This window comes from Siphateles boraxobius, unplaced genomic scaffold, assembly GCF_051911475.1.
Source record: "Siphateles boraxobius isolate OS27281-9 unplaced genomic scaffold, OSU_SipBor_1 57, whole genome shotgun sequence".
NCBI lineage: Eukaryota > Metazoa > Chordata > Actinopteri > Cypriniformes > Leuciscidae > Siphateles > Siphateles boraxobius.
Window position 1 is genome coordinate 1,350,292 of NW_027509183.1, and position 25,643 is coordinate 1,375,934.

Sequence of the window (25,643 nt, forward strand, 5' to 3'; positions counted from 1 at the left end):
TAGGGGACAAACATAATACTTAAATTCCTGAAGCAAATATCCATAGCTTGTAAGTACTGTAGATCGGTGGTTTCATACCTTTTTTTGTCTGAGACCCCCTTTTTCCCAAGAAAATATTTTACTTTAGATGAACTAACCCCCCCCCCCCCCCCCCTTCACACTTAATGATATAGTCGCTATATATACGCACAAATAATAGCGTATAATATTGAAAATACCATAACAAAAACATCAGTAGGCCGTTCGTAATTTAAAAACGTAAGCCTAGGAGTAGCCTATTAATTGGCCCAATTTGAAATGCAATAACAAAAATATCAGTATTCACACTGTGTGTAAGGAAAAAGGAATGAATATAGGCTATTACAAAATGACTTGTGTCTGGGATACTTGCATGTGATTTGTGAGGCTTTATCAATCAGTGTGAGGATTGTTGCTGGCAGTGAGTAATTTGGTCAATGCGTGGAGAGATCTTAGACAGGGCAAGACCAGGGCTGGACTGACCATCGGGCATACTGGGCATTTGCCCGGTGGGCCGACGTGCTTTTTGGGCCGATACAGATCATTCTTTAAAAAAAATATAAAATTTTTTTTTGTCTAAACGGCCCATAATACTCGTACATCGGCGGCCCATTCGTTTAGTTTTGCTTAATTGGCGGCGCTGGGATCTTTGTGCCGGTGTAATGCATTGGACAAAAAAAGTCAGCGTAGGTTGTTTTTTTTTCACAGACCGGCCCATGAAACACGTAGATCAGCGGCCCATTGGTTCTTTTCTTGATTGGCACTGGGCTGGTCCAATCACATCTTTAAACTCCTCCCCCTTTGGGCTCTGAGCGCGCGTGCCGTGTCAGTGTGTATCTGTCAAAATAATCAGAGATGGGGAAGAAACGCAAGGAATGTGCAGAGAAATAGCATGAATAAAAGAAACGGGCCCTTCAAGTGTATGATGAGGATATTGAGGAGGATCAAGAGAGAATGAGTGAGTGTAGAGAACTGTGGTAAGCAGAACTAGGCTACTTTCAGAAGAACACTGAGGCGATGAGTGTAGGAACCCATTACCCAGTTACGCATTATTTACACATCTGCATAGTTGATGATTACGCATTTTACTAGAATTGTAATGAGACGCGTTTGTAAACCATGTTTTCCGCCAAAATAAAAAATCATGTGTTTATCTCTTTCAAGCATGGAAATTAGTACAAAAGTAATTATGAAAGTTCCTTTTATTTTTCAGTGCATTTGTTTTATAATATATGGCTATCACTGTCATGGAATTAATATTAGAGATCCACCCACCACAGATTTACCAAAAATCCTTTGTCAAAGACTGGTATTGCTATGCCAATGCAGCTTACAGCTTGTTTTAGGATTCATCATTGTGGAGTAGTTCGATTGTATTTTACAATTAGTAGTTATTTCATCTATTAACTCTATTAACTATTAACTTCCTACTCACTCATTAGGCTACATGGCATTAGTGGTTTTAATTGGAGTTAGTATACATATTCAGGGGCATGAAAAGATCGGTTGTGTTTATAATTATATGTAGTGGGCCAGTCTGGGCCAAAATGCCCGGGCCGATTTTTAGTCCCAGTCCAGCCCTGGGCAAGACGCATATCATCCTCAAGGGTCAGTCTGTAGTATGATCGTTCTAGTTAAAGCTGCCGGCCGTAACGTTTGGCGCTCTAGCGATTAATAAAGATGCGTTTATCAACCTAATAATGCGTCTTGCGGAAGAACATTGTAGCCGGAGCTACTTCTCTCTGTTTATGTCTATGACGAGTCACTGGGTTACACCGCAGCGGTGCGACCCGAACCAGTGTAAAATAGTCCCAATATAAAAACGTATTATAGGTGTACCATAGTGACTCAGGATAAGACAAAAACACCCTTTGGAAAATGGATTCATGATGTACTCGCTCATTATATAAATTTAGTAAATTTTGAACACTAAAAATGTTACGGACTGCTGCTTTAAAGCTCACTGTTCAACACTTTTGAAAATATGACGCGACTCCCCAAAGAGCTCGCTGACGCCCCCTTGTGGGCCGAGAACCGATACTGTAGATGACTAATCACAGTGTACAAATATTACAATGTCATCATTGATATCAATTATGCAGCCATTGAATGTGAATGATTTTGCTCAATTATTTTAATTGTCTGTGCTGTATTATAATAATATTAATAAAATAATAATTTTAGAAATGTATAATGAAAGTCTGAGGGATAATGGTGCTGTTCAATCACGCCAACACATGAAGTATGATGACACGCTCCTCTTCCACTCGTGTGTGTTTGTAGGTTTATTGTGTCGCTCGGACTCACTGGATGAAGCTCAAAGTGGAGAAGACACACAGAAGATCTGCTGGCAGGCGGCCATCTTTAAAGTAGGAGACGACTGCAGACAGGTATCAGAGTTTTACATTGACATCTCGTGCTTTGTTTTTGCTGTCCTTCATCAGGGTGGCCGTGGGTCCTTAAAAAGACTTAAAATGTCTTAAAGTTTTCCTAATAAGAGGCCTTAAAAAGTATTAAAATGTCTTAAATTCAGACTCGATGGGTCTTAAATATTTTTGGTCACATTACTGCTAAAATGTCTCCAGTCTGATGGACCCAATGTCCGTCAAATAACCAGTGAAGCATCGAATCGCGAGAATGATTCTGATTTTATTACATAAACAGCGATTGATAATGTATTAGCACTGTTGAGACTCGCGCTGCCGATTTTATAGTGAGAAATCAAAACAAATGAGCATAACACACATAAAAAAAACTCACAGAAGAAACATACTGAGGTAAAAATTCAAAATCTTGAGTTTTTTTATTTATAACATATGATATACAGTAGTTAAGTAACATAACATGACGGGAGCTATTTTGCTGAATATTCTGACGATTGCAAATGTTACATTGATTTTAGTTCAAGTAAAGTAGTTAATATTAAATTACTTAGGTTAAACATTAAATATTACATATATGTATGTAATATAATGTATTTCCATCACAGGTTTGGTCTTAAATTTCATTCAAAGTGGCATTAAAAAGGTTTTAAAAAGTCTTAAATTTAACTTGTTTATATCTGTAGACACCCTGTTTATGTACTTATTAGTTTACATTTCGGCTATGAAATTTGATTGGATGAGCCAACGACTCAAAGCCGTAGTAAAATACTGTAGCTGATATATACAGTATTCACACATGTGACGAACATCATCATTATACACTAACAGGGGAATTAAAGGAGAACTCCGGGCAATTTTTAAGTTAATCTTGATCGTTAGACCTTTGTGAGTACTGACTATAGAAAAAAAACGAACCGGATTGGTGTTTGCTACGCGGAGCTGCGACGGCGAATGCCCAGAGCTCCCACCCAGCTAAAACGGCAGCTATGGGGGCATGGACATAAAGAGCGTTTTTGAGCCTATTAACAGACACAAAATGCAATTAAAATGTCTGTCCAACATGAACAGGGACCCTACATGTGAACAAGATGCGTTTAGCAACTTAGCCATTGTTTCAACTCACCTAAATAGTCTTTTAGACGGCAAGCTGTAGTCTCGCGCTGCAGTCCCGTGCTGTAGCCGGAAAAGGTCAACAATGTCCAGGTGGGAGGAGCGTTGATCATGTGCGACGAGTTATGATCAGAGTTGCTTACAAGTGAAGAAGAAATGGTTCGTGTTTGTGCCTTTCCGAATTGTGGCAACCGAATGCGAAAATATAAGAGCTTAAATTTTCATCGTCTTCCTTTCCTTGACCTCGAGATTCTGCAGTTGTGGCTAGTTGTACTTCAACTTGATGTGCAAACTCCCGTAGAAGTACTACGCGCTAAAGATTACCGCATTTGCAGTGAACACTTTGACAAGGACGACTACACACACTCAACACAGCGGGGCCGTTTGAAGAAAAATGCCATTCCATGTATGAAGACTCGTCGCACATGATCAACGCTCCTCCCACCTGGACATTGTTGACCTTTTCCGGCTACAGCACGGGACTGCAGCGCGAGACTACAGCTTGCCGTCTAAAAGACTATTTAGGTGAGTTGAAACAATGGCTAAGTTGCTAAACGCATCTTGTTCACATGTAGGGTCCCTGTTCATGTTGGACAGCCATTTTAATTGCATTTTGTGTCTGTTAATAGGCTCAAAAACGCTCTTTATGTCCATGCCCCCATAGCTGCCGTTTTAGCTGGGTGGGAGCTCTGGGCATTCGCGGTCGCAGCTCCGCGTAGCAATCACCAATCCGGTTCGGGTTTTTTTCTATAGTCAGTACTCACAAAGGTCTAACGATCAAGATTAACTTAAAAATTGCCCGGAGTTCTCCTTTAACTATAATAGTTTGTGAAATAATTTAATATTGTATGAATGTTAACAAAGGTCTGTTTATTGAACATTTGCATCTTTTAAAAAAAATAAAATCTGTTGCATCCAATTCCTATGTAATACCTGTTAAAACCCCTAACTCTTTCTTTTTCTAATTTAAATTGCTTTACTGGCATGACTGTGTTACAAAGTTGCCACAGCACAAATAAACAGAACAGAAACATGTGTATAATATAAGTCAACAGATTTAAACTGTAGATTTTTTGAAAATATTAACAAATTCATTGTTTAAATCATATTTATCAGCTGTAACATATTTAAGTGGAAAAGTTTGGTTTAGTGGTTGAGATATTTTTCTTTCTTTCCTCCGGCCAGGACATGTTGGCTTTGCAGATCATCGGTCTGTTCAAGAACATTTTCCAGCTGGTGGGACTCGACCTGTTTGTGTTTCCCTATAGAGTGGTAGCGACGGCACCCGGGGTGAGTTATTTTATTTTATTTATTGTTATTTTTATTCATTTAAATATAAAATAAAATTTAATTATTTTAATTTAAAAAAGTTTATTTTTATTTATTTAAATGTGATTTTTATTTACTACTTTTTATTTTTTAATCTTTAGTATTAAAATTAATAAATAATTTTTTTTTTTTTTTTTTTGAATGAGAATGAGTTTTGCCAGCTGGCATCACACCAGTCTTTTTCCCCACTGATTTTCAGTTGCAGTCGTGTTGTTTTGATTTTAATCAGGTTTATTACACTGGTAATACTTCAGATTCATACAATAGTGAAGAACTGCAGATCTGTAGTCCTGGGGCCGTATTCACAACACATTTTAAGGCTAAAAGTAGCTCCTAACTGGCGAATTTAGGAGCAACTCCTAAAAATAATGGGCGTGTCACTCGTAACTTTAGGACTCCTAATTTTTTTGACTAAGAGTAATTCACGAAGCATTTTAGCCCTAAAAGTAGCACCTAAGTCTGGGACAGCTTAAAAGAAGTCGAGAGGACTCCTAACTCACTAAGACCTATTCAGAAACCGCTTTTTGTGGCATTTCACGTTGCGATGTTTTGAAATGCGTATGCGGCGGCTACAGGAGCTTCCAATCACGAGGGAACAATTTTGCATTGTAGGCATAACTAGGGATGCAACAACGCCACCAACAACAACCAAAACTACTCACTGCATGTAAACTAATTGTAACATTTCATTGTGAATCAAATTAAAATGTTCTTCTCTTTGCAAACGTAGGCAGAGGCATAGTGACAGATTAATTCAATAATGTTGCAAAGATATTGCATCAATCCATATGTTTCATTAGGCTACTAGGCTATTTGTTTTTCCTTACTCTTTATTCATTTAGGCTATTTATTCAGTTATTCATCATCTTCCGTCCTTCGCACTACTTGTGTAGCGCACGCATTCTCAGACCTGTCACCTGTCACTCATCATCATAGGGGAGGTGTTTGGAATCATTCCCGCGTTACAATCATCAGCCAATCAAGGTGGTCACTTCAGTCAAGCTCGTGCATGAGTAATGACGTCATCCATAGCAACGAAGACTCACTCTTAGTTTAGGAGTTGTCATTTTTCTTTACTAAGAGTAGGTCTGAAAGGCGTTGTGAATAACTTTTAAGAGAAAACTCCTAGCTAAAATATTTTAGTGCGATTTAGGAGCACTCCTAGTGGTAAGATAAAATTCTTTGTGAATACGGCCCCTGGTCTGTTCTGATCTAAACCAGTCCCACTGCAAACACACATCCAGACACAATCCGTCATCCGTGTGATTGTGTAACTGACCATCTTTATATGGCTCAACTTGCACAACTAATAAAATAAGACATCCGAACAGTCTGTTTATTGATTGTAAATCTCACATGATCATTACCTGAAGGGACAAACACACACATCTCACTCCCTGTATCGCATATTAATTCCCTTTATTACGATTGTTTGTTTGCTGCTCCTGATGTGATTTACAGTATGTAAGTGTGTACGAGAGAGAAATGACTTTCACCAAAGCTCAATTCGCAGGTGTGACGCTCTTGTTTCCAGTTGGCTAGTTTAGTTTTTAGTGTGACAGTCCTGACTCCTGTGTTTGTCCCGCAGTGTGGCGTTATCGAGTGCATCCCAGACTGTAAGTCCAGAGATCAGTTGGGACGACAGACGGATTTCGGGATGTACGATTATTTCCGTAACCAGTACGGAGACGAATCCACTCTGGCCTTCCAGAAGGTGAGACAAGCCTCATATCTCTTGTTACTGAGTTACTTGTTACTCTGTTTATGTCAGTGTTTCTCAATCAGGAGTCCGGCGTCCACTAGAGGGCATCAGCAAACTTACACACGATGATTTAAAATCATACAAACACACTGTTTAATGAGCTAAAACTGCTAAAAAGCTATTTATTTCCTATATTTCATATTTCAATTTTATTTCAATTTTTTTCCATTTCTCTTTTTTTTTTTTCATGTCCTGTTTTTTTATTTATTTGGTGGTTTTTTTTGTTGATCCAGGATTCCTACAGTCTTGGAAAACCCAGAAAATATGGGGAAGCCTAATTTTAAAATGTTTTCTAGACCTGGAAAAGTCATGTGAATTAAAATAATTATATACGAATTTCTTTATTAATGCCAAGCTCTAATATATTTTATCAGGTAATGTAGAAATTAAGTCATACAAAAAAAACTTTAAAATGAGCTAAAACAACTAAAAATCAATGTATTTCCAACTGTATTTTATTTTAATGTTATTCATTTTATCTTTTTATTACAGTTTATTTCATTTTTATTTATTTATTTATTTAATTCATTTTTTTCTTTTTTTTGGAAAAGTAAGAAGACCTGGAAAAGTCATGTAAATTAATAGTATATGAACTGCTCTAGAAAATTCCAAGCTCTAATATATCATATCAGCCACAATAGAAATTAAGTAAAAAAATCTTTATTCTTAATTCTTATCCAGTAAATAAACAATGACTGTAAAAGTCATGCAGATTCATTGGTTTAAAAGGGTAACAACCCTGAAAAACACCTATTAACATTTTTGGTATTCTGAAACTTCATTAAATAAATTAAGTTTTATTTATTTATTTTAATTGTAACTTTTTTTAAATTTTAGTCGAGACTTTGGAATGGTAAACTGAAACCTATGTACAGATCTTAAAGGCCTAGAGGTTGTATGTTGCTGAAGAAGTTCACTAATGTAACTTGATGCCATCCCATTTAAGCCCTTAAAAACAAATAAAATCTTATACTTAATCCTAAATTTGACTGGAAGCCAGTGACGTGATGCTAGTACAGGTGTTATTCTCTCATACTTCCTAGTCCTGGTTAAAGGCCTTGCAGCAGCATTTTAAACTAACTGCAGACGTGAAAGTGATGCATGAGATAGCCGGCTGTGAACGATGAAGGGTCCTTGGAGTCGAGAAACAGTTTCTCTCTCTCTCTCTCTCTCTCTCAGGCGAGGTATAACTTCATCAGGAGTATGGCTGCGTACAGTCTTCTGCTGTTCCTGCTCCAGATCAAGGACAGACACAACGGGAACATCATGCTGGACAGACACGGACACCTCATCCACATCGGTGAGACCTCGAGCCATCATAACGCTCTGTTCTGGGTTTATCATGTGTGTTTCTAATGTGTGTGTGTGTGTGTGTGCGCTCCTCAGATTTCGGCTTCATGTTTGAGAGTTCTCCGGGTGGGAATCTGGGCTGGGAGCCGGACATCAAACTGACGGATGAGATGGTGATGATCATGGGCGGCAAGATGGAGGCCACGCCCTTTAAGTGGTTCATGGAGATGTGTGTGCGCGGATACCTGGCCGTCAGGTGAGACGTGTGTGTGTGTAAACGTGTCTATTAAAAATGGATGGAGTCGATTTCCTGAATGCATTTCTCTTTCACACTGTAGGCCGTACATGGATGCTGTGGTTGCCTTGGTAACGCTGATGTTGGATACAGGGTTGCCCTGCTTCCGCGGTCAGACCATTAAACTGCTCAAGTGAGTTTGAAGCAACTATGATGGAAGAGAAGGGACAAATGTCTTTGAATTTTTATGTGCATGCAAATGTAGTCAGATTTTTTTTTTGAAAATGTAAATTTTTTGATAAATTAAGCAATGGAAGAACCTTTTTTTATAATTGAAATCAGTACTTTACAAACATTTCAAAGAAATAATCACAAAAAAAGTTTTTTTGCCATGGAGAATTAGTACGTTTAATAAAATGTAAATTACTGTGGAGAATTATTAAAAATGCATCATGGCAAGAAAATCTCCAAAACACTTAAATTACATATTTACATGTTGAAAGTAATTAAGTTTTGAGAAATCAAGCTATGATGTTTGATGTGACATCAGTTATTTCTTACAAACTGAATCAACTGAATTGATCTGAATAACAACACCGTTGTCTTTTTAGAGCTGCTTTACAGCTGATATTAAATTAGTCTCATATTTGAGGAAGTTTGCATTTTCATGTTTCATACTATATGAAGCTACTTTGAAACAATCTGAATTGTATAAAGGATTGTAGAAATAAAGGTAACCTAACTTGACTTTATAGAAATTATGAAAAAATAAACAAATCAATTTACATTAATGCATATTTGTTGTTATGAACATGGAGAATTAATGAGTAATAAATTTAAGCATCCTTGCAGAATTATTAAAACTGCATCATATTAGATGGCTAAAACATCTCCAGAAACACTTCAACGAGAGCATGCATGTTTTGTTTGTTGTGAAGATGAATCATGAATCATGTGTTGTAGGCAGCGCTTTAACCCTGGCGTGAGTGAGAAGGAAGCAGCGGCTTTTATCATCAAAGTCATCCAGAACTGCTTCCTCAGCAGCAGGTAAGTGTGTGTGTGTGTGTGTGTGTGTGTGTGTGTGTGTGTGTGTGTGTGTGTGTGTGTGTGTGTGTGTGTGTGTGTGTGTGTGTGTGTGTCTGTTTTACTAGAATGCACAGATTTAAAACAACAAAATCATATGCTCATCATATTTTACATGTATATGGACATTAAACATGATGCTCAAAAGGCTTTTATGTTTTTTTTTATTTGACCTTTCCTTGAGTGTGTAATATTAGCTGTTTGTGCAGGTAAACACATTCTGTCAAAGACAGTGAATCTCTCCAACAGAAAACACTCTCCTAAAATCCCTCGTTTGTCGTCCTGCCATTATTTCTGTGACTTAGCCGTGTCACCATGACACACATTTACATAAACCCCGTCTACTCATTATGGGTAAGTGATCCGCTATGCCGAGACGACGCTGTTTTTTCACTGTGAATGCAAAGAAAACATTACATGGCCTTCCAATTATGACACATAAAGAGACAGGAACTACAACAGTGTAGAAAACAGGAGCTGCAGCAATGAACCGAATGAGGAAAAATGTGTTTTTCTTAAAGTTTGATGTTATTTTCAGGCTCTACTAGAACAGGTTTGCATGCATTATTTTCCTCATATTCTCCATTGTTGCGGCTCCTCTCTTCCCAGTCTGTCAGTAACGCTTTGTTTAGTTCCTGTCTCTATGAAGCCCCGCCTTCTAAAAGCACACTGTGCTCTAATTGGTTGGCAGGATCAGTGTGTTGTGATTAGTCGAGCGCTTCGAGTGTGTTTGGGAAATGTCCCGCCCAGCATAACCGCCAGTTTAACACACTACTAACTAACTCAACCAGGCCCCGCCCCTTTATTCTGCATATGAATTATTATAATGAGGAATATTGTGATGTGTTCGTTCCTTTGAAGAAACTTAAGACTACAATGGAGGCGTTTCGGGAGTTCAGAAACACTGACACTGATATAGAGAAGAACTCCCGCTGGAGGGACTTTGAAACCTTTTTCATGCTCAAACATCAACATTACACACTAAAGAGAGATGAACATGTAAAAGTCCTCTATAATAAATAATATAGGAATTACATGAAATGTGTTTTCATTTGTTCCAGGAGCAAAACGTATGACATGATCCAGTACTATCAGAACCAGATCCCGTACTGAAGGCCAGAGGAACGTGTGTGTGTGCGTGTGTGTGCGTGTGTGTGTGTGTGTGTGTGTGTGTGTGTGTGTGTGTGTGTGTGTGTGTGTGTGTGTGTGTGTGTGTGTGTGTGTGTGTATGGGGGCGCTCTCCTCTCACTGATGCTATATCACACTGCGTTCACAGTCTGGTGTGTTTGTGCACTTCATACACCTGAGATGAGTTTGCATGGATTGATACACACTTATATCAGCACTTAGGAGACTTTTCTTCACTCGATGAACTTTCTGCTGCATGATGATTTAAATTATACTTGATTTTAAAGTAAATTTTTTGCCATTTTTTATTTTTATTTGATGTGATTTTGTTTACGGCACTTAATAGTTTCCAGACAAATCATGTAGTTATTAAACAGCAGATGTTTTTATGGATGTGGACGGTCTGAACTAGAGACAAATATTAAATTTTAGAGGTTTTTAAGATTTGCACATTATATTGATTGATTATATTTATAGTTGAAATGTTTGCCATCCTGTGAATCTTGATTTCTTTTCAGCTCTGAATGTGTATTAATATTTCAGATTTTAGGGTCACATGACCTGATCGATCACTGCTTGTTTTGCAGTATGTGATTGTTTATTGATCAGTCGATTGTGCAGTAAGTGACTAATATTTGTACGCTCGTTTGTACGGTCGCATTAATTCTCTCTCCTCTCTTTATATTCTCATTCCTTTTTGATTATTTATTGTCTGTGATATTTAATAAATGTCTACAGTAATTGCTTGTAAGCATTTGTAAAGCTTCTTTACTGTGCATGTGATAATCCCAGATGTCAAATGAAGCGGTGCAAATGTTTTTTTTTAATTTAGTGTACAAAATGCTTCAAATGTACAGTCAATATATGTGTTTTCAAGAGGTTGTTCACTGACACTGATTTGAAATTACCAAAAGTCTTTAATTTACTGTAGTATGATGTGAGATTACCAATGAAAACACCTTCTAGAAACCAATAAAACAGCAACATTGTCAATGTTTGTTAAATGTCTGATGCTTTTACAGTATATATGCCTTTTAGCTCTACGTTTTATCAGTCCATTAATTTACAGGGAGCTCTGATTTTAGCAGAAATAAGTCACAAAAAGATATAACTAAACAGAAGTCAGAAATTTACATTTCTAATTATATACAGTATGACGAGATAAAAAAGGACTTATTGCTTTACTTATGCAGTAAATAAAAAAATAGAAAGGTAATTTAGAAATTAACATTAACGAAAACCCCCACTTTTGAAGTTTCACCCTTGTAGTAGGGAATCAAACCCTGATGTTACTAGAATCTGTGCAAAAATATCATCAATATTAACTTCTCCATTGTTGTTCAGGCGTTATACACGGAGGATGATTGGTCGGTGTCGAATTTGTCCCGCCCATCCTCCACTGTGATTGGACGGCTGGGTAAAAAGTGACAGTGATGAGCGCTGAGTTTTGGATTTTACCCAAAGTTTAAAATTTTTACATTTTCATGGACTAATTATAGGCTAATAATAAATAAACTCGACACGCACCCATCCAAACTTATCTTCCTATAGTAGTCCCTCGAGTTGAAGCTAAAACGTTTAACCATAAGAAACGTGATGTTTTTGGGATACTTTACAATAAGCTTTCATTAGTTAACATGAAAAATGAAAAATACTTCTAAATATATTATTCAAAAATCTAAAGATGATCTGTTAATAAATGTGCGACGATGAACTAAACAGTTAGGCCTTTTTTTATTAAATATGAAAAAATATTAAAATATACTGTAACAAATGTATAGCTTGTTGTTATTTAATGTTAATTAATACGTTAATGTTAAGCAATTGGGCCTTATTGTAGAGTATTTTGTTTTTTAGGATGTCCTTATAGTTGTAGCCTACAGAACTGTATATATTCAAGTGGAAGAATACACACCGAAAACAGCCCTAATACTTCTCTTCTCTCTGGGTTTTCAACGTCTTGTTTTATTTATTTTTTTCATTTTGTTTACTTTTGTTCACTTAGCCTACATTTTTTTTAACATTGTTTGTGTAGAAGATTCAAATCAATTACAAGGTGTAGGCCTATAAAACATTTTCTGCATCTTTGATAAAAATAACAAAGAATAGAGTGAAACATTTTTCCTGTCAATGTTCTCTCTTCCATGAAAGTAGTTTTGTTGTCGGAGTTCCCCTACTGGAACTTTCCCTGCCATCAGATTACGTAATATCATTGATGATTTTATTATTTAATTTCTTCTGGCCAATATAAATCTGACACCTGTTAGATGAACCAGAATATCACAGAGGGGAAATTGCAATTGACAAAACATTGTGAAGAAAATTTTAGGACTCAAAAAAAGCGAAATAGGCATAATAAGTCACGAGTCAATATATAACCTATAAACCTGTTATCTACTTGCATCATGTGCAGGAAGTGGCAGACAGGAAGCTGAAAACCACATAGACAGGAAGTCACAGCATAGAAAAGAGCATATGCAGAACCTTTAATATTGCTTTAATATTTCATGCCTTGCCTATAGTCAAGGTTTAATATAGTCATTATAATACAATAAAATACAGGATGTGATCTCTCAGTTAAGAGAAGATCAAAACTCTAAAATAACACTGAGAAATAAAGAGATGAACAGTATTTTTACATTTATTGTCATATCTGTTTCCTCTTATGCCAGATTTCTTAAGTTCAATCAAAATTCAATCAAAATAAAACGACACCGTGTATGGCAATAAAGAGTGCAGCACGTCAAACATGTTTCCTGTAAATGTTTTCTCATTAACGAAAATGAATAGAATCTTCTAGAATTTTTCCAAATTCTGACGTCAAATCACCTGACGTCACTGATGACTCTTTTCTTCTGGCCAATAAAAATCAGACACGTTTAGACGGATGTAATATATATTGAGTGGCTTGTGTGGCTTGTCAGCCATTTTGCGTGTATCTTAAGAAGACGAAGGAAGCCTCTCTCATTCTATTCGACAAATCTGCTTGATCTAAACCCACTGGAGTCATGGCACCTGTGCTCACCTCACCGGAATCAGCCACCACAGCAAACTGGCTGGTTAGGTCTGCATGGCAGGTTTTTTCATCATTTGGCGAGTATATTGAAGCTATAAAAGATATCAGATCAGCTTACTCTGAATTTAAACAGTTGTACTCAAATGGGTTCAACTGGGTGCGTCTCGGGTCAGCGCTGTACCACACTGTTTCATTTCTAATACGCCTTCGTCAGCTTCTGAATCTTTCCAGCGTCGGTGAAGAAGAATCCGGTCGGTTGCCATTTTAACAGCAACAGAATCTGGTCGGTTGCAATTGTAACAGCAAGAGAATCTGGTCGGTTGCAATTGTAACAGCAAGAGAATCTGGTCGGTTGCAATTGTAACAGCAAGAGAATCTGGTCGGTTGCCATTTTAACAGCAAGAGAATCTGGTCGGTTGCAATTGTAACAGCAAGAGAATCTGGTCGGTTGCCATTTTAACAGCAACAGAATGACAGAGCCCTGGCACTCTATTTATTAAATAAATAAAAAATACACATTTTTAGTGTTTAGTGTTTTTATATACTCAAATGACTAAGTATGAATATTTATGGAAAACTTTGCAAAAGTTAAAACGGAATAAATTCATGTAGGTTTTTGGAGAACAGATGATATGATGGTAAGTAGAATATGAAGGCAAGATGATTTTATCCAAAGCAATTTGTAGCTTGCTTCTGTGGAACAAAAGACCTCATTCAGCAAACCCAGATCCATCACTCGCTATCACGGGGAAGTAACAATGTTTCATTTCGACAAGAGTATTTCAGTTTCACTTTAATGAACATTTAGCACATAATGTGTTTCTCAGCATTTATGAATGAGGTGTGTGTCTTGTTTCTGCTCATTATTGACAGGATATTTCCAGAAACTTCTGTGAGCTAATCAGTGATATTTGGTTTATTTGTGGGTTTTTTTCCTAGCTGACATTGAGGAGCTTCTGGAGCATTTGATTGAAGAGTCAGTTGTCATTTTAACAGCTAAAAAATCCAGCCTGTCGCCATTTTATCTGCTAAAAAAATCCGGTCGGTCACATTTTAACGGCTAAAGAATCCGGTCGGTCGTCATTTTATCAGCTAAAAAATCTGTCCGGTCGCCATTTTAACAGCTAAAAAATTGGGTCCGTCACATTTTAATAGCTAAAAAAATCTGTCCGGTCGCCATTTTAACAGCTAAAAAATCTGGCCGGTCGCCATTTTAATAGCTAAAAATTCGGGTCGGTCGCCATTTTAATAGCTAAAAAATCGAGTCGTCGCCATTTTAATAGCTAAAAATTCGTGTCGGTCGCCATTTTAACAGCTAAAAAATTTGCCCGGTCGCCATTTTAATAGCTAAAAAATCGGGTCGGTGCCATTTTAATAGCTAAAAAATCGGGTCGGTGCCATTTTAACAGCGTACAGCAGTTTGGATTAAACAAGTATAACAGAAGAGACAAGATCCTTTCAGGGCCGTCCGTAGGAATAGATTCAGGTAGGTTAATGGAGAAAGGATATGAAGATTGTAAGATGCTTTTATCCAAGTTTACATGGATGTGTGGTTAAAGAGATAGACGTCCCTTTCAACTTTTTTCTGTAACACAAAAGTCACCATTCACATTCTTTGCACACATGAAAATTTCTTTGACTTCAGAACAGTGTTGGCTGAACGTCATGAGGGTGAGTAAATTATGACAGAATTTACATGTTTTTGTGAAATGTTTCTTTGTCTTTTTCTTTGAATGCATAGTTACTTGCAGGCAAAACAAACCAACAAGTGTGCCAAGAACTGTAACCTTGAATGCCTGAACGCTCTTGTTTTCTGATACTATTCAACAGGTGTGAAGATGAAAGATTCACTGGATCTGTTGGTTTCTGCTCCTGAGGCTACAAACTTCTGCCAAATCTGCCTCGATATCACAGGGAAGTCACTGTTTCATTTCTTTAACAGTATTTCATTGACTTTAATGAACATTTGGTACATAATGTGTTTCTCAGCATGTATGAGTGAGGTGTGTGTGTCTTGTTTCTGTTTCAGTGACGGACACTAGGAACACTAGAAGCTTCTGTGATGGACAACGACCAACAACGAGTTTGACTCACCAATATCTCATTATATTAGAAAAGCACTAGTGCACAAACCGGCTCAGACCACCCTCATGTATCCCACCATCCTTTTCAGTCCCTCATTTACTCTCCCTGTCCTCATTAAGATTCAGTCCACTATATCCAACCGAGTTTGACATTACGGATACAATCATCCAAAAAAGATTGTTACAAAACACACTTCAGTGTGTGTGTGTGTGTGTGGGTGTGTGAGTGTAGGTTATAGTGTATGCGTGTGTGTGTGTGTGTGTGTGTGTGTGTGTGTGTGTGTGTGTGTGTGTGTGTGTGTGTGTGTGTGTGTGTGTGTGTGTATGCTTGAGTATATGCACATGTATCAGTAATGGCTTAATTAGCTGAATCGACAGGAAAAAAAATTTGTTTTTGGATAAATCGTACAAGAAAAGAGAAATATGCGGGATCGACCATTAGAAATGTTGGATCAATCGTACTCAGAATCGTACTTAATGCATTAAAATGCAAGAAGGAGGGTTAATGCAATTGTCACGGTGTGGTGCAGGCAGAAGGAGATGAGGAGTCCGGTTGATACAAATAGGTACAGACAGGCAGAAGGTTCACACACACACTTAGTACAATGGAGAACGGACAAAGACTGACTGAACAGAGGGGAACTAAATACAAACACAAGTGAACATTGATTGACAGAACACAGTTGAAACAGATGATGATGATGATGAACTAAACACAGGTGATACAGATGAACTGATAATGATGACACGTGACATGAAGATAGGCAGACAAGACCAATTAACCAAACTAAATAGAACAAAACTGTGACATTACTAGGACATTATTAGGAGGGAGGAGGAGGACGAAGAGCAGGTGAGGGTTGACAGAAGGCAGGCGGCCAGGGCGGAGCAGACGGAGGGTGGAGGCAAGGCTGACGACTCCAGGGGGCCGACTGACGGGTGGAGCAGCCCTTTTGCACCAAAGCATTTTGAGAGCCGGTTCGGAGCCGGTGCCTGCGCGCGAACCAGTTCTTTGTGTTTCGACAGCCAAAGAACCGGTTCTCGGCCAGGAAAACTGGTTCCAAAGCGGCACCAACTTTAGTTTTGGGTTTAGATGTGTTCTAAAGATCTTTTCTGACCATAATATAGGATCGCAAAGCCAGGAGAAACATTTGCAGAAACACGATGTAGTCCGCCATTGTAATTGTTATGATTGAAGTTGGCGCAAGCGTTTCTAGTTTTTTTTATTGAAAACATTATGTAAGCAAAGAAGAAAACAGTCACATTATAGAACAAATAAATGGAAAGAAAAAAAAAAGACACAAGACAGGGGTACATAACTAATCAGAAAAGATTACATATCAAAGGAAAAGTTTAAAGACTTACATATTTCAATTGTTTTTAAAGCCTTTTCGGTTCACGAGTTAGAGATAATCCCAAAGGAATGTTGTAGGTTTGCAAGCGTTTCTAGCTAAGATGTATGGCGACGTACACAGTGACGTATAACGACGTCGTTCGCTGGGCGCTCTAGTCAGTGGAAAAACAAACAGGTTCTGAGAAGGTTTGCAAGTTGAACCAACTCCGAACCAACTTTGAACCAGCACCAGTTCCGAACCAGTTCTTTTTTGGTGGAAAAGGGGTATGGGATAGGAGACCAGGGTGGAACCGGAGAGCCTAGGCGATGCTGAGGATCCGGCGGGACATGGCGGTGCCGCTGGCTCTGGCGACTGAGGTGCAGGCGGGGACACAGAAGGGCACGGCGGGCACAATGTTTTATTTCAACAACAGTATTTCATTAACTTTAATGAACATTTAACACATAATGTGTTTCTCAGCGTTTATGAATGAGGTGTGTGTGTCTTGTTTCTGCTTCAGGGGCACAGCACATTATTGATGGGATCCTTCTAGAAGCTTCTGTGATGGACAATGACCAACAACACAGAACGACTTGAAGAGCATTAAACAGGAAGGAGATCGGCAAATCGTAACTAAACAGTGATATTTGCTTCACTCAGTTATTCTGTGGAATGTGTGTGTTTTTTCTGTTTTCTAGCTGATATTGGGAATCTTCTGGAGCAGCAGTTGAAGCGACCATCGGTTCGAGTTGCACGAGTTTGATATTGATATTACCAATATATCATCCATTATAAAGTACTAGAAAAGCACTAGTGCAAAAACCAGCTCAGACCATCCTCATGTATCGCATTATCATAGTCGCCAATTTACTCTCCCTTTTCACTGTATTCAGCAAGATTCAAACCACTATCCAATAAAAGCTGACATTACAGATACAATCTGCCAATAAAGGCAGTTACAAAACACTTTAGTACTTCAGTACTTATAAGCACAATATGACTCATTCATTATGATAAACCCAGTATGATAAACCTGTAATACAGGTCTCTTTATGAAGTCCCGTAAGATCCCAGTACAAAAACATACCCTTTCCAGCCCAGTCACACTAACCAATGTTTAATATCAGCAAACAGACAATCCAGCCTGTTTTAACACAATCACACCATACGAAACACAAGTTTAATCCTGCCAATGTTCTTATGCTTTAGGCTTTACAAACATTCCCTGGAAAAATACTGTAATGAGACCTGAACCAGAGGCATGTGTTCATGTTTTGACAGGATCTGTGTTAACGCTCCCATTCGTCAAACAGATTATAACAAAGGTAGGCTAAATGAGAAATATTTCCACATGAAAAGATTAATATTGTTAGTTGACAAGAAATTTGACATTTAATCATTAGCAGACGCTTTTATCCAAAGCGACTTACAAATGAAGAGAGCAATAGAAGCAGTCAAGTCAACTATAGGGCAACAATATGCAAATGTCGTGACCAGTCCCAGGTATTCCAGCACAACCAATATAGCAAGGACTTAAAAAAATAAATAAAATAGATATAGAATAGAAAGTGTTAGTATTGTAGCGTTCTCAGGTAAGGACGAGATGTTTTTAATAACAAAGGGTGTTTATTAGAGGCTGTTGTCGGCCACAGCCCATACACACCCGACTTATAAGAGAACCGCACTTGAACCAGCGAGGCGCTCTCCCACTCCTCCTATCTCTCAGGTTCCCCCATAACTCCCCAAGGGGTGGAGCCTTTTTCCATATTCAACTTGAACATCGAATCAATCGAATCACATAAAATTAATAAAGTACAACATTAACATTAAATGCATCCTTATTTGTAACAGAACAGCATGTTGAACACGTTACAGTATTTGAGAATCAAATGTTGGCGAAAAAGGTTTGTCTTTAGCAGTTTCTTGAAAATGGCTAAAAACTCAGCCGCTCGGGTTGAGTTTGGCAGGTCAATCCACCAGCTTGGAACAGTCAGGAAAAAATTATTGTGATTTTAATGGTAAAAGACTCTAAATACGGTAGACTGAGTACAGTTGACACACTTTTTGCGTTTTGGATTTTCACACAAAAATAGATACTGAAAAGAAGTGAATTTCCACATGACATGACATTTCGTTAGCTTGTAGACTAAGATGTTATCAATCAATAATACCCATACATAGTTTACATGTCACAGTCTGGTGTGTTTGTGCACTTCATACACCTGAGATGAGTTTGTATGGATTGATACACACTTACAGTATATTAGCACTTATGAGACTTTTCTTCACTCGATGAACTTTATTCTTTAAACTCGATGAGTTTGTCAAATTAATTCTCCTAAAACTAATTCTCTTTATATTCTCCTTTCTTTTGGATTATTTATTGTCTGTGATATTTAATAAATGTCTACAATTGACTGTACACATTTGTAATGCTTATTTAGCCGAGGAAGTGAAGTGTTTTTATTTTGTTTTATTTGTTTTATTTTATTTTGATGCTACAACACTTTAGTTCTACTGTTATTTTGTTTAAAAAATGCATCAAATATACAATCTGTGTTTTCTAAAGGGTCGTTTACATTGACAGTGATTTGACCAGACCAGACCAGAAGTCTGGAGCAGAAAGAAACCAATAAAGCATTGACTTAATGACCACCATTTACATTAAACACAAAATGTCAGAGGCTTTTTTATGTGCTTTTTAGTCCATTCGTTCACAGGGAATAAAAGTATTACATTACTATCATTCTGTACTACCAATTGAGCTCAAGGAACACGTCATTTAATCACATTTAATCTTCATTAAAACACATCTTAAAAGTGAGGTTATTCAAAATATAATTTGTGTTCACCAATTCTACATAATCAGAACTCTGCAGTTTATTTTATTATTGTTTTATCTTTTGTTTAATCCGCTTATATTGGTTTTAATAGCTTTCTTTGTGAAAGAACTTCGAGAACTTTGTGAATGGACTTTGAAAATTGCTGATTTTTTTTAAATGTATTTTTTACAATTATCCATGTGTTCATTATATTTTCTGCTTTTGCTCAAAGCACTTAATCTGAATTCTCAATACAACTTTCATGTTCAATATGCCACATGTTCGGTATTATGTTTCACATAAGTGAAAAATAAGATGGAATATATCATACTCGTTAGTTTTGTTAGCAAAAAAAATATATATTAGAAATGGGGAGATAATAAGCAGAACATTACAGATGAATTAAGTTGTCCTGCGTCATGGAAAAATACTGCAATGAGTCATGAACCAGCTGCATGTTTTCATGTTTTAAATATGTTTTGAATAGACAGGATCTGTGCTAACGCTCTGTATTTTACCTTCCCTGTTCTTTTATTAAAACTCATTTATATAATTAAGAATAGTCAATAGGTCGATAACAAAGACAAATGGGCAACATCATGTATTTCCTCAGGAAAAGATTAAATGTTTTTGGTAATGTTATAAGATTGGATTAATTTACAACATGATTTAACATGAACTAACAATGACACATTTATTAAGACATTTATTAATCTAAGTTAATTTCAACATTCACTAATACATTCAAATAAAAAAAGTTTCTGTCAATTTTTAATTGATTAACAAAATATTTTTTTTTACAATATAAATTTATAAGAGAGAGCATGTCATGAGATCAACATAGACTGCACACTGGCTTTTCCAGTTAAACTCAACAGTTAATAATCCCCGTTTAAGGGAACGCATACAGAAAATAATGCTTGTCTTTGGTTTTTGATTTTGTTTGCTTTTGCATTTTGTTCACTTTAACCTTTTTGTTTTAAACTTTAGTGTTGTTTTTAGTTTTTAGTTAAACGGTTCAAATGAATAACAAATAGAAGGCAGTATTAAACCAACTGGAAGCATTTACTTTTTATTAGTTTTGCAAGCACACGTTTTTTTCAAGTTACCGTATTTATATCTTAACAGGAATAATGTTTGACTTCAGGCAGTGATGAGTCCTTTTCGTTAAAACATTTGCAGTAAATGTTTTTTTATGTTAATCTCTGTTTAATGGAATATATAGTACTAGAGCGTATTGTTTCCAAAAACTAATTTGATGTTTCAGTGCAGGAAAAGCATATTCTGCATCTTTGATAAAAAGAACACAAAGAATAGATTGAAACATGTTTCCTGTAAATGTTCTCTCTTCAATGAAAATTTAATTTTCAGTGTTGGTCTGGAGATCCCCTACTGGAATTTTTCCATTTTCTGACATCATATCACCTGAGCTCATTGTCTTTTCATTGGATGCATTTTTTCCCCTTCTGGCCAATAAGAATCTGATGACGTTTTGGCCTTATAAATTAAAGTGACTTGTTTGCTTTCTCTCATTTCAGATGCACTTCAAGAAAGAGAAGGAAGCCAACCAGAACATCTGCTCTTAAATTTGCTCAGATGGCGTACGGACACATGTTTAGCGTCGGAGCTTCATATGCGCGGCTGGCGTTCAGACACGTCTATGGCGTCGGACCAAATGCACCGAAGGCATACGGTCGTGTGCTCGGCATCGAAGCACATGCGCTGACGGTGTTCAGACACGTCTATGGCATCGGACCAAATGCACCGAAGGCATACGGTCGTGTGCTCGGCATCGAAGCACATGTGCGGATGGCGTTCAGACACGTCTATGGCATCGGACCAAAAGCACCGAAGGCATACGGTCGTGTGCTCGGCATCAAAGCACATGCGCTGACGGCGTTCAGACACGTCTATGGCATCGGACCAAAAGCACCGAAGGCATACGGTCGTGTGCTGGACATCGAAGCACATGCGCTGACGCCGTTCAGACACGTCTATGGCGTCGGACCAAATGCACCGAAGGCATACGGTCGTGTGCTCGGCATCGAAGCACATGCGCGGCTGGCGTTCAGACACGTCTATGGCATCGGACCAAAAGCACCGAAGGCATACGGTCGTGTGCTCGGCATCAAAGCACATGCGCTGACGGCGTTCAGACACGTCTATGGCTTCGGACCAAATGCACCGAAGGCATACGGTCGTGTGCTCGGCATCGAAGCACATGCGTGGCTGGCGTTCAGACACGTCTATGGCGTCGGACCAAATGCACCGAAGGCATACGGTCGTGTGCTCGGCATCAAAGCACATGCGCTGACGGCGTTCAGACACGTCTATGGCGTCGGACCAAATGCACCGAAGGCATACGGTCGTGTGCTCGGCATCGAAGCATATGCGCGGCTGGCGTTCAGACACCTCTATGGCGTCGGACCAAATGCACCGAAGGCATACGGTCGTATGCTCGAAATCGAAGCATATGCGCGGCTGGCGTTCAGACACGTCTATGCCGTCGGACCAAATTAACCGAAGGCATGTGGTCGTGTGCTCGGCATCGAAGAACATGCGCGTCTGGCGTTCAGACACGTCTATGGCATCGGACCAAATGCACCGAAGGCATACAGTCGTATGCTCGGCATCGAAGCACATGCACTGATGGCGCTCAGATGGCTGTAACTGCTATCTGTAATTTCTGATTACTTTCAAATAAATATGGCAACCATTTTTTTTGTGTGTTTTTATTTACTAAAAAATGTTTGTACTTGACACTTCTTGGTGTGGTCCAGTTGAAAGGGGTCTTCTCTGACACGACCACATGAAGAGACTTCACATTTAGTGTTGGAGCTTCACATGCACTGACGGCGTTCAGACACGTCTATGGCATCGGACCAAATGCACCAAAGGCATACGGTCGTGTGCTGGACATCGAAGCACATGCGCTGACGGCGTTCAGACACGTCTATAGCGTCGGACCAAATGCACCGAAGGCATACGGTCGTGTGCTGGACATCGAAGCACATGCGCTGACGGCGTTCAGACACGTCTATGGCTTCGGACCAAATGCACCAAAGGCATACGGTCGTGTGCTGGACATCGAAGCACATGCGCTGACGGCGTTCAGACACGTCTATAGCGTCGGACCAAATGCACCGAAGGCATACGGTCGTGTGCTGGACATCGAAGCACATGCGCTGACGGCGTTCAGACACGTCTATGGCATCGGACCAAATGCACCAAAGGCATACGGTCGTGTGCTCGGCATCGAGGCAAATGCGCTGACGGCGTTCAGACACGTCTATGGCGTCGGACCAAATGCACCGAAGGCATACGGTCGTGTGCTCGGCATCGAGGCACATGCGCTGACGGCGTTTAGACATGTCTATGGCATCGGACCAAATGCACCAAAGGCATACGGTCGTGTGCTGGACATCGAAGCACATGCGCTGACGGCGTTCAGACACGTCTATGGCGTCGGACCAAATGCACCAAAGGTATACGGTCGTGTGCTCGGCATCGAGGCACATGCGCTGACGGCGTTCAGACACGTCTATGGCGTCGGACCAAATGCACCGAAGGCATACGGTCGTGTGCTCGGCATCGAGGCACATGCGCTGACGGCGTTTAGACACGTCTATGGCTTCGGACCAAATGCACCAAAGGTATACGGTCGTGTGCTCGGCATCGAGGCACATGCGCTGACGGCGTTCAGACACGTCTATGGCGTCGGACCAAATGCACCGAAGGCATACGGTCGTGTGCTCGGCATCGAGGCAAATGCGCTGACGGCGTTCAGACACGTCTATGGCGTCGGACCAAATGCACCGAAGTCATACGGTCGTGTGCTCGGCATCGAGGCACATGCGCTGACGGCGTTTAGACACGTCTATGGCATCGGACCAAATGCACCGAAGGCATACGGTCGTGTGCTCGGCATCGAAGCACATGCGCTGACGGCGTTCAGACACGTCTATGGCGTCGGACCAAATGCACCGAAGGCATACGGTCGTGTGCTCCGCATCGAAGCACATGTGTGGATGGCATTCAGACACGTCTATGGCGTCGGACTACATGCACCGAAGGCATACGGTCGTGTGCTTGGTATCGAGGCACATGCGCGGATGGCGTTCAGATGGCTGTAACTGTTATCTGTAATTTCTGATTACTTTCAAGTGAATATGGTAACCATGTTTTTATTTACTTAAATGTTTGTACTTGACACTTTTCTGGTGTGGAAGCAAACAGACAGCCATTTGGAAAAACTTTTGGACATTTGGAGAACATTTGGACAAAACAGTTTTGGACAAAAGCGAGATGTGCTTCATTATCACAGGGATGTAACACTGTTTGATTTCTTCAACAGTATTTCATTAACTTTAATGAACATTTTGCACATAATGTGTTTCTCAGCATGTATGAGTCAGCTGTGTGTCTAGTTTCTGTTTCAGTGACGTACACTAGGAACACTAGAAGTTTCTTTGATGGACAACGTCCAGGACTTCTTGAAGAGCATTAAACAGGAAGGAGATCATGAAACCATTACTAAATTAAATCAGTGATATTTGCTTTGATATTTTGATTTGTGTGTGTTTTCTGTGTTTTAGCTGATATTGGGAATCTTCTGGAGCCGCTGTTGAAGAGATCATTGGTTCTCTCTCGGGTCCAGCTAAAGTTTCTACCAGCACGAGTTTGACTCGCCATTATAAAGTAATAGAAAAGCACTATTGCACAAACCAGCTCAGACCACCCTCATGTATCCCATCATCCTTTTCAGTCCCTCATTTACTCTCCCTGTCCTCATTAAGATTCAGTCCACTATATCCAACAGAATCTGACATTACTGATACAATCATCCAAGAAAGATTGTTACAAAACACACTTCAGTACATATAAGCACAATATGACTCATTACAGGTGTGTCCCACTCCCACTATTATAAACCTGTAGAATACACGACAGTCTGTTCATGAATTCCCCTAAGATGACAGCACAAGCATTTCATTCAAAATTCAAGTTTAATCTTGCAAGTTTCCTTGTGCTTTAGGCTTTACAAACATTCCAACTGTAATATGTCATGAACCAGCTGCATTTTTCATTTCTATGTTAACGCCCTGTTCTTTTGTTAAACCTCATTAATATAATTATTTTTCCTCATGAAAAGATTGTTATTGTTATGTGTCATGGAATTATACAGTAAAAGTGTGTATTCTTTTTATTTATTTGAAAAAAGAAACTTAGAAAATATAAGAATTTATGTCAAGTTTTTTATTATTTTTATACAGTGCTTTTTACAATACAATTTGCTTCAAAGCAGCTTTACAGTAATAAACAGGAAAACAATGTCACAAAATCAATTCAATCATTCAATCATTCTGCTATAAGGAAGCTCTAATTCCAGAACGGAGGTTATTGCAGGCGTTAATTACATTCAGTTCATTAAGGCATTATTAAATTGTTTGTTGCAATATTGATTCAAAGGTATCAAGCACAGTTTAATCTGTGCATTTTATGGTATGTTTTTGTAGATTGAGAGTGTTGTAATTAAAAGCAGCTCCTTCTACTTAGAGGTAGTGTGAAACACTAACCAACTTCTTAATCAACTTAGAAGAGTAATGCATCACGGTCAGAGCCATGTGTCTTGTGGACAGTGATCTGACAGCACTTAGCTGACCCGAGTTTGATTCTCGTTTCGTGGTTCTTTTCAAAAGGCACAGATGAGAGAGCACTGCGATTTTATTGCATGAAGAGACGAAAAAAGTGACTTATGTGAAGTAAACATGTGAAACAACCAATCAACATTTCTGCAAGAGTGAAATATTCTGCACTAATTCTGAAGAGTTTTAGCTTAAACCGGTCTCTTAAAATATTAAAAGGAGGCTCACAGTTTTACAGAGTGACAGAGCGTTTTACACACAGTAACATTGAACTGAATAACAGATCTAATCCCACAACAACACCCCTTCCTTTGGGTAATTTAACACGTTCCCTTGTTGTTTTACAAGTGGTAGTTTTTCTGCAGTGCTCTACTGTCAAGTGTCTTGTTGTCTAATACCTTCC

The 25,643-nt window shown here is 38.8% G+C and overlaps 1 protein-coding gene across 4 annotated transcripts in view; it reads left to right on the forward strand.

Moving 5' to 3' along the window:
- pi4kab (phosphatidylinositol 4-kinase, catalytic, alpha b) overlaps positions 1-11,332 on the forward strand; it is a 91,147-nt gene extending 79,815 nt beyond the window's left edge. For all 4 annotated transcript variants that reach the window (XM_077206934.1, XM_077206932.1, XM_077206931.1 and 1 more), the window contains 8 exons: positions 2,302-2,408; positions 4,698-4,802; positions 6,430-6,555; positions 7,783-7,903; positions 7,990-8,149; positions 8,232-8,321; positions 9,092-9,175; positions 10,273-11,332. In XM_077206934.1, the coding sequence (XP_077063049.1) occupies positions 2,302-2,408; positions 4,698-4,802; positions 6,430-6,555; positions 7,783-7,903; positions 7,990-8,149; positions 8,232-8,321; positions 9,092-9,175; positions 10,273-10,324 (845 nt within the window). In that variant the 3' untranslated portion in view covers positions 10,325-11,332. The remainder of the gene's footprint in view (positions 1-2,301; positions 2,409-4,697; positions 4,803-6,429; positions 6,556-7,782; positions 7,904-7,989; positions 8,150-8,231; positions 8,322-9,091; positions 9,176-10,272) is intronic.
- Positions 11,333-25,643: the final 14,311 nt, after the last annotated feature.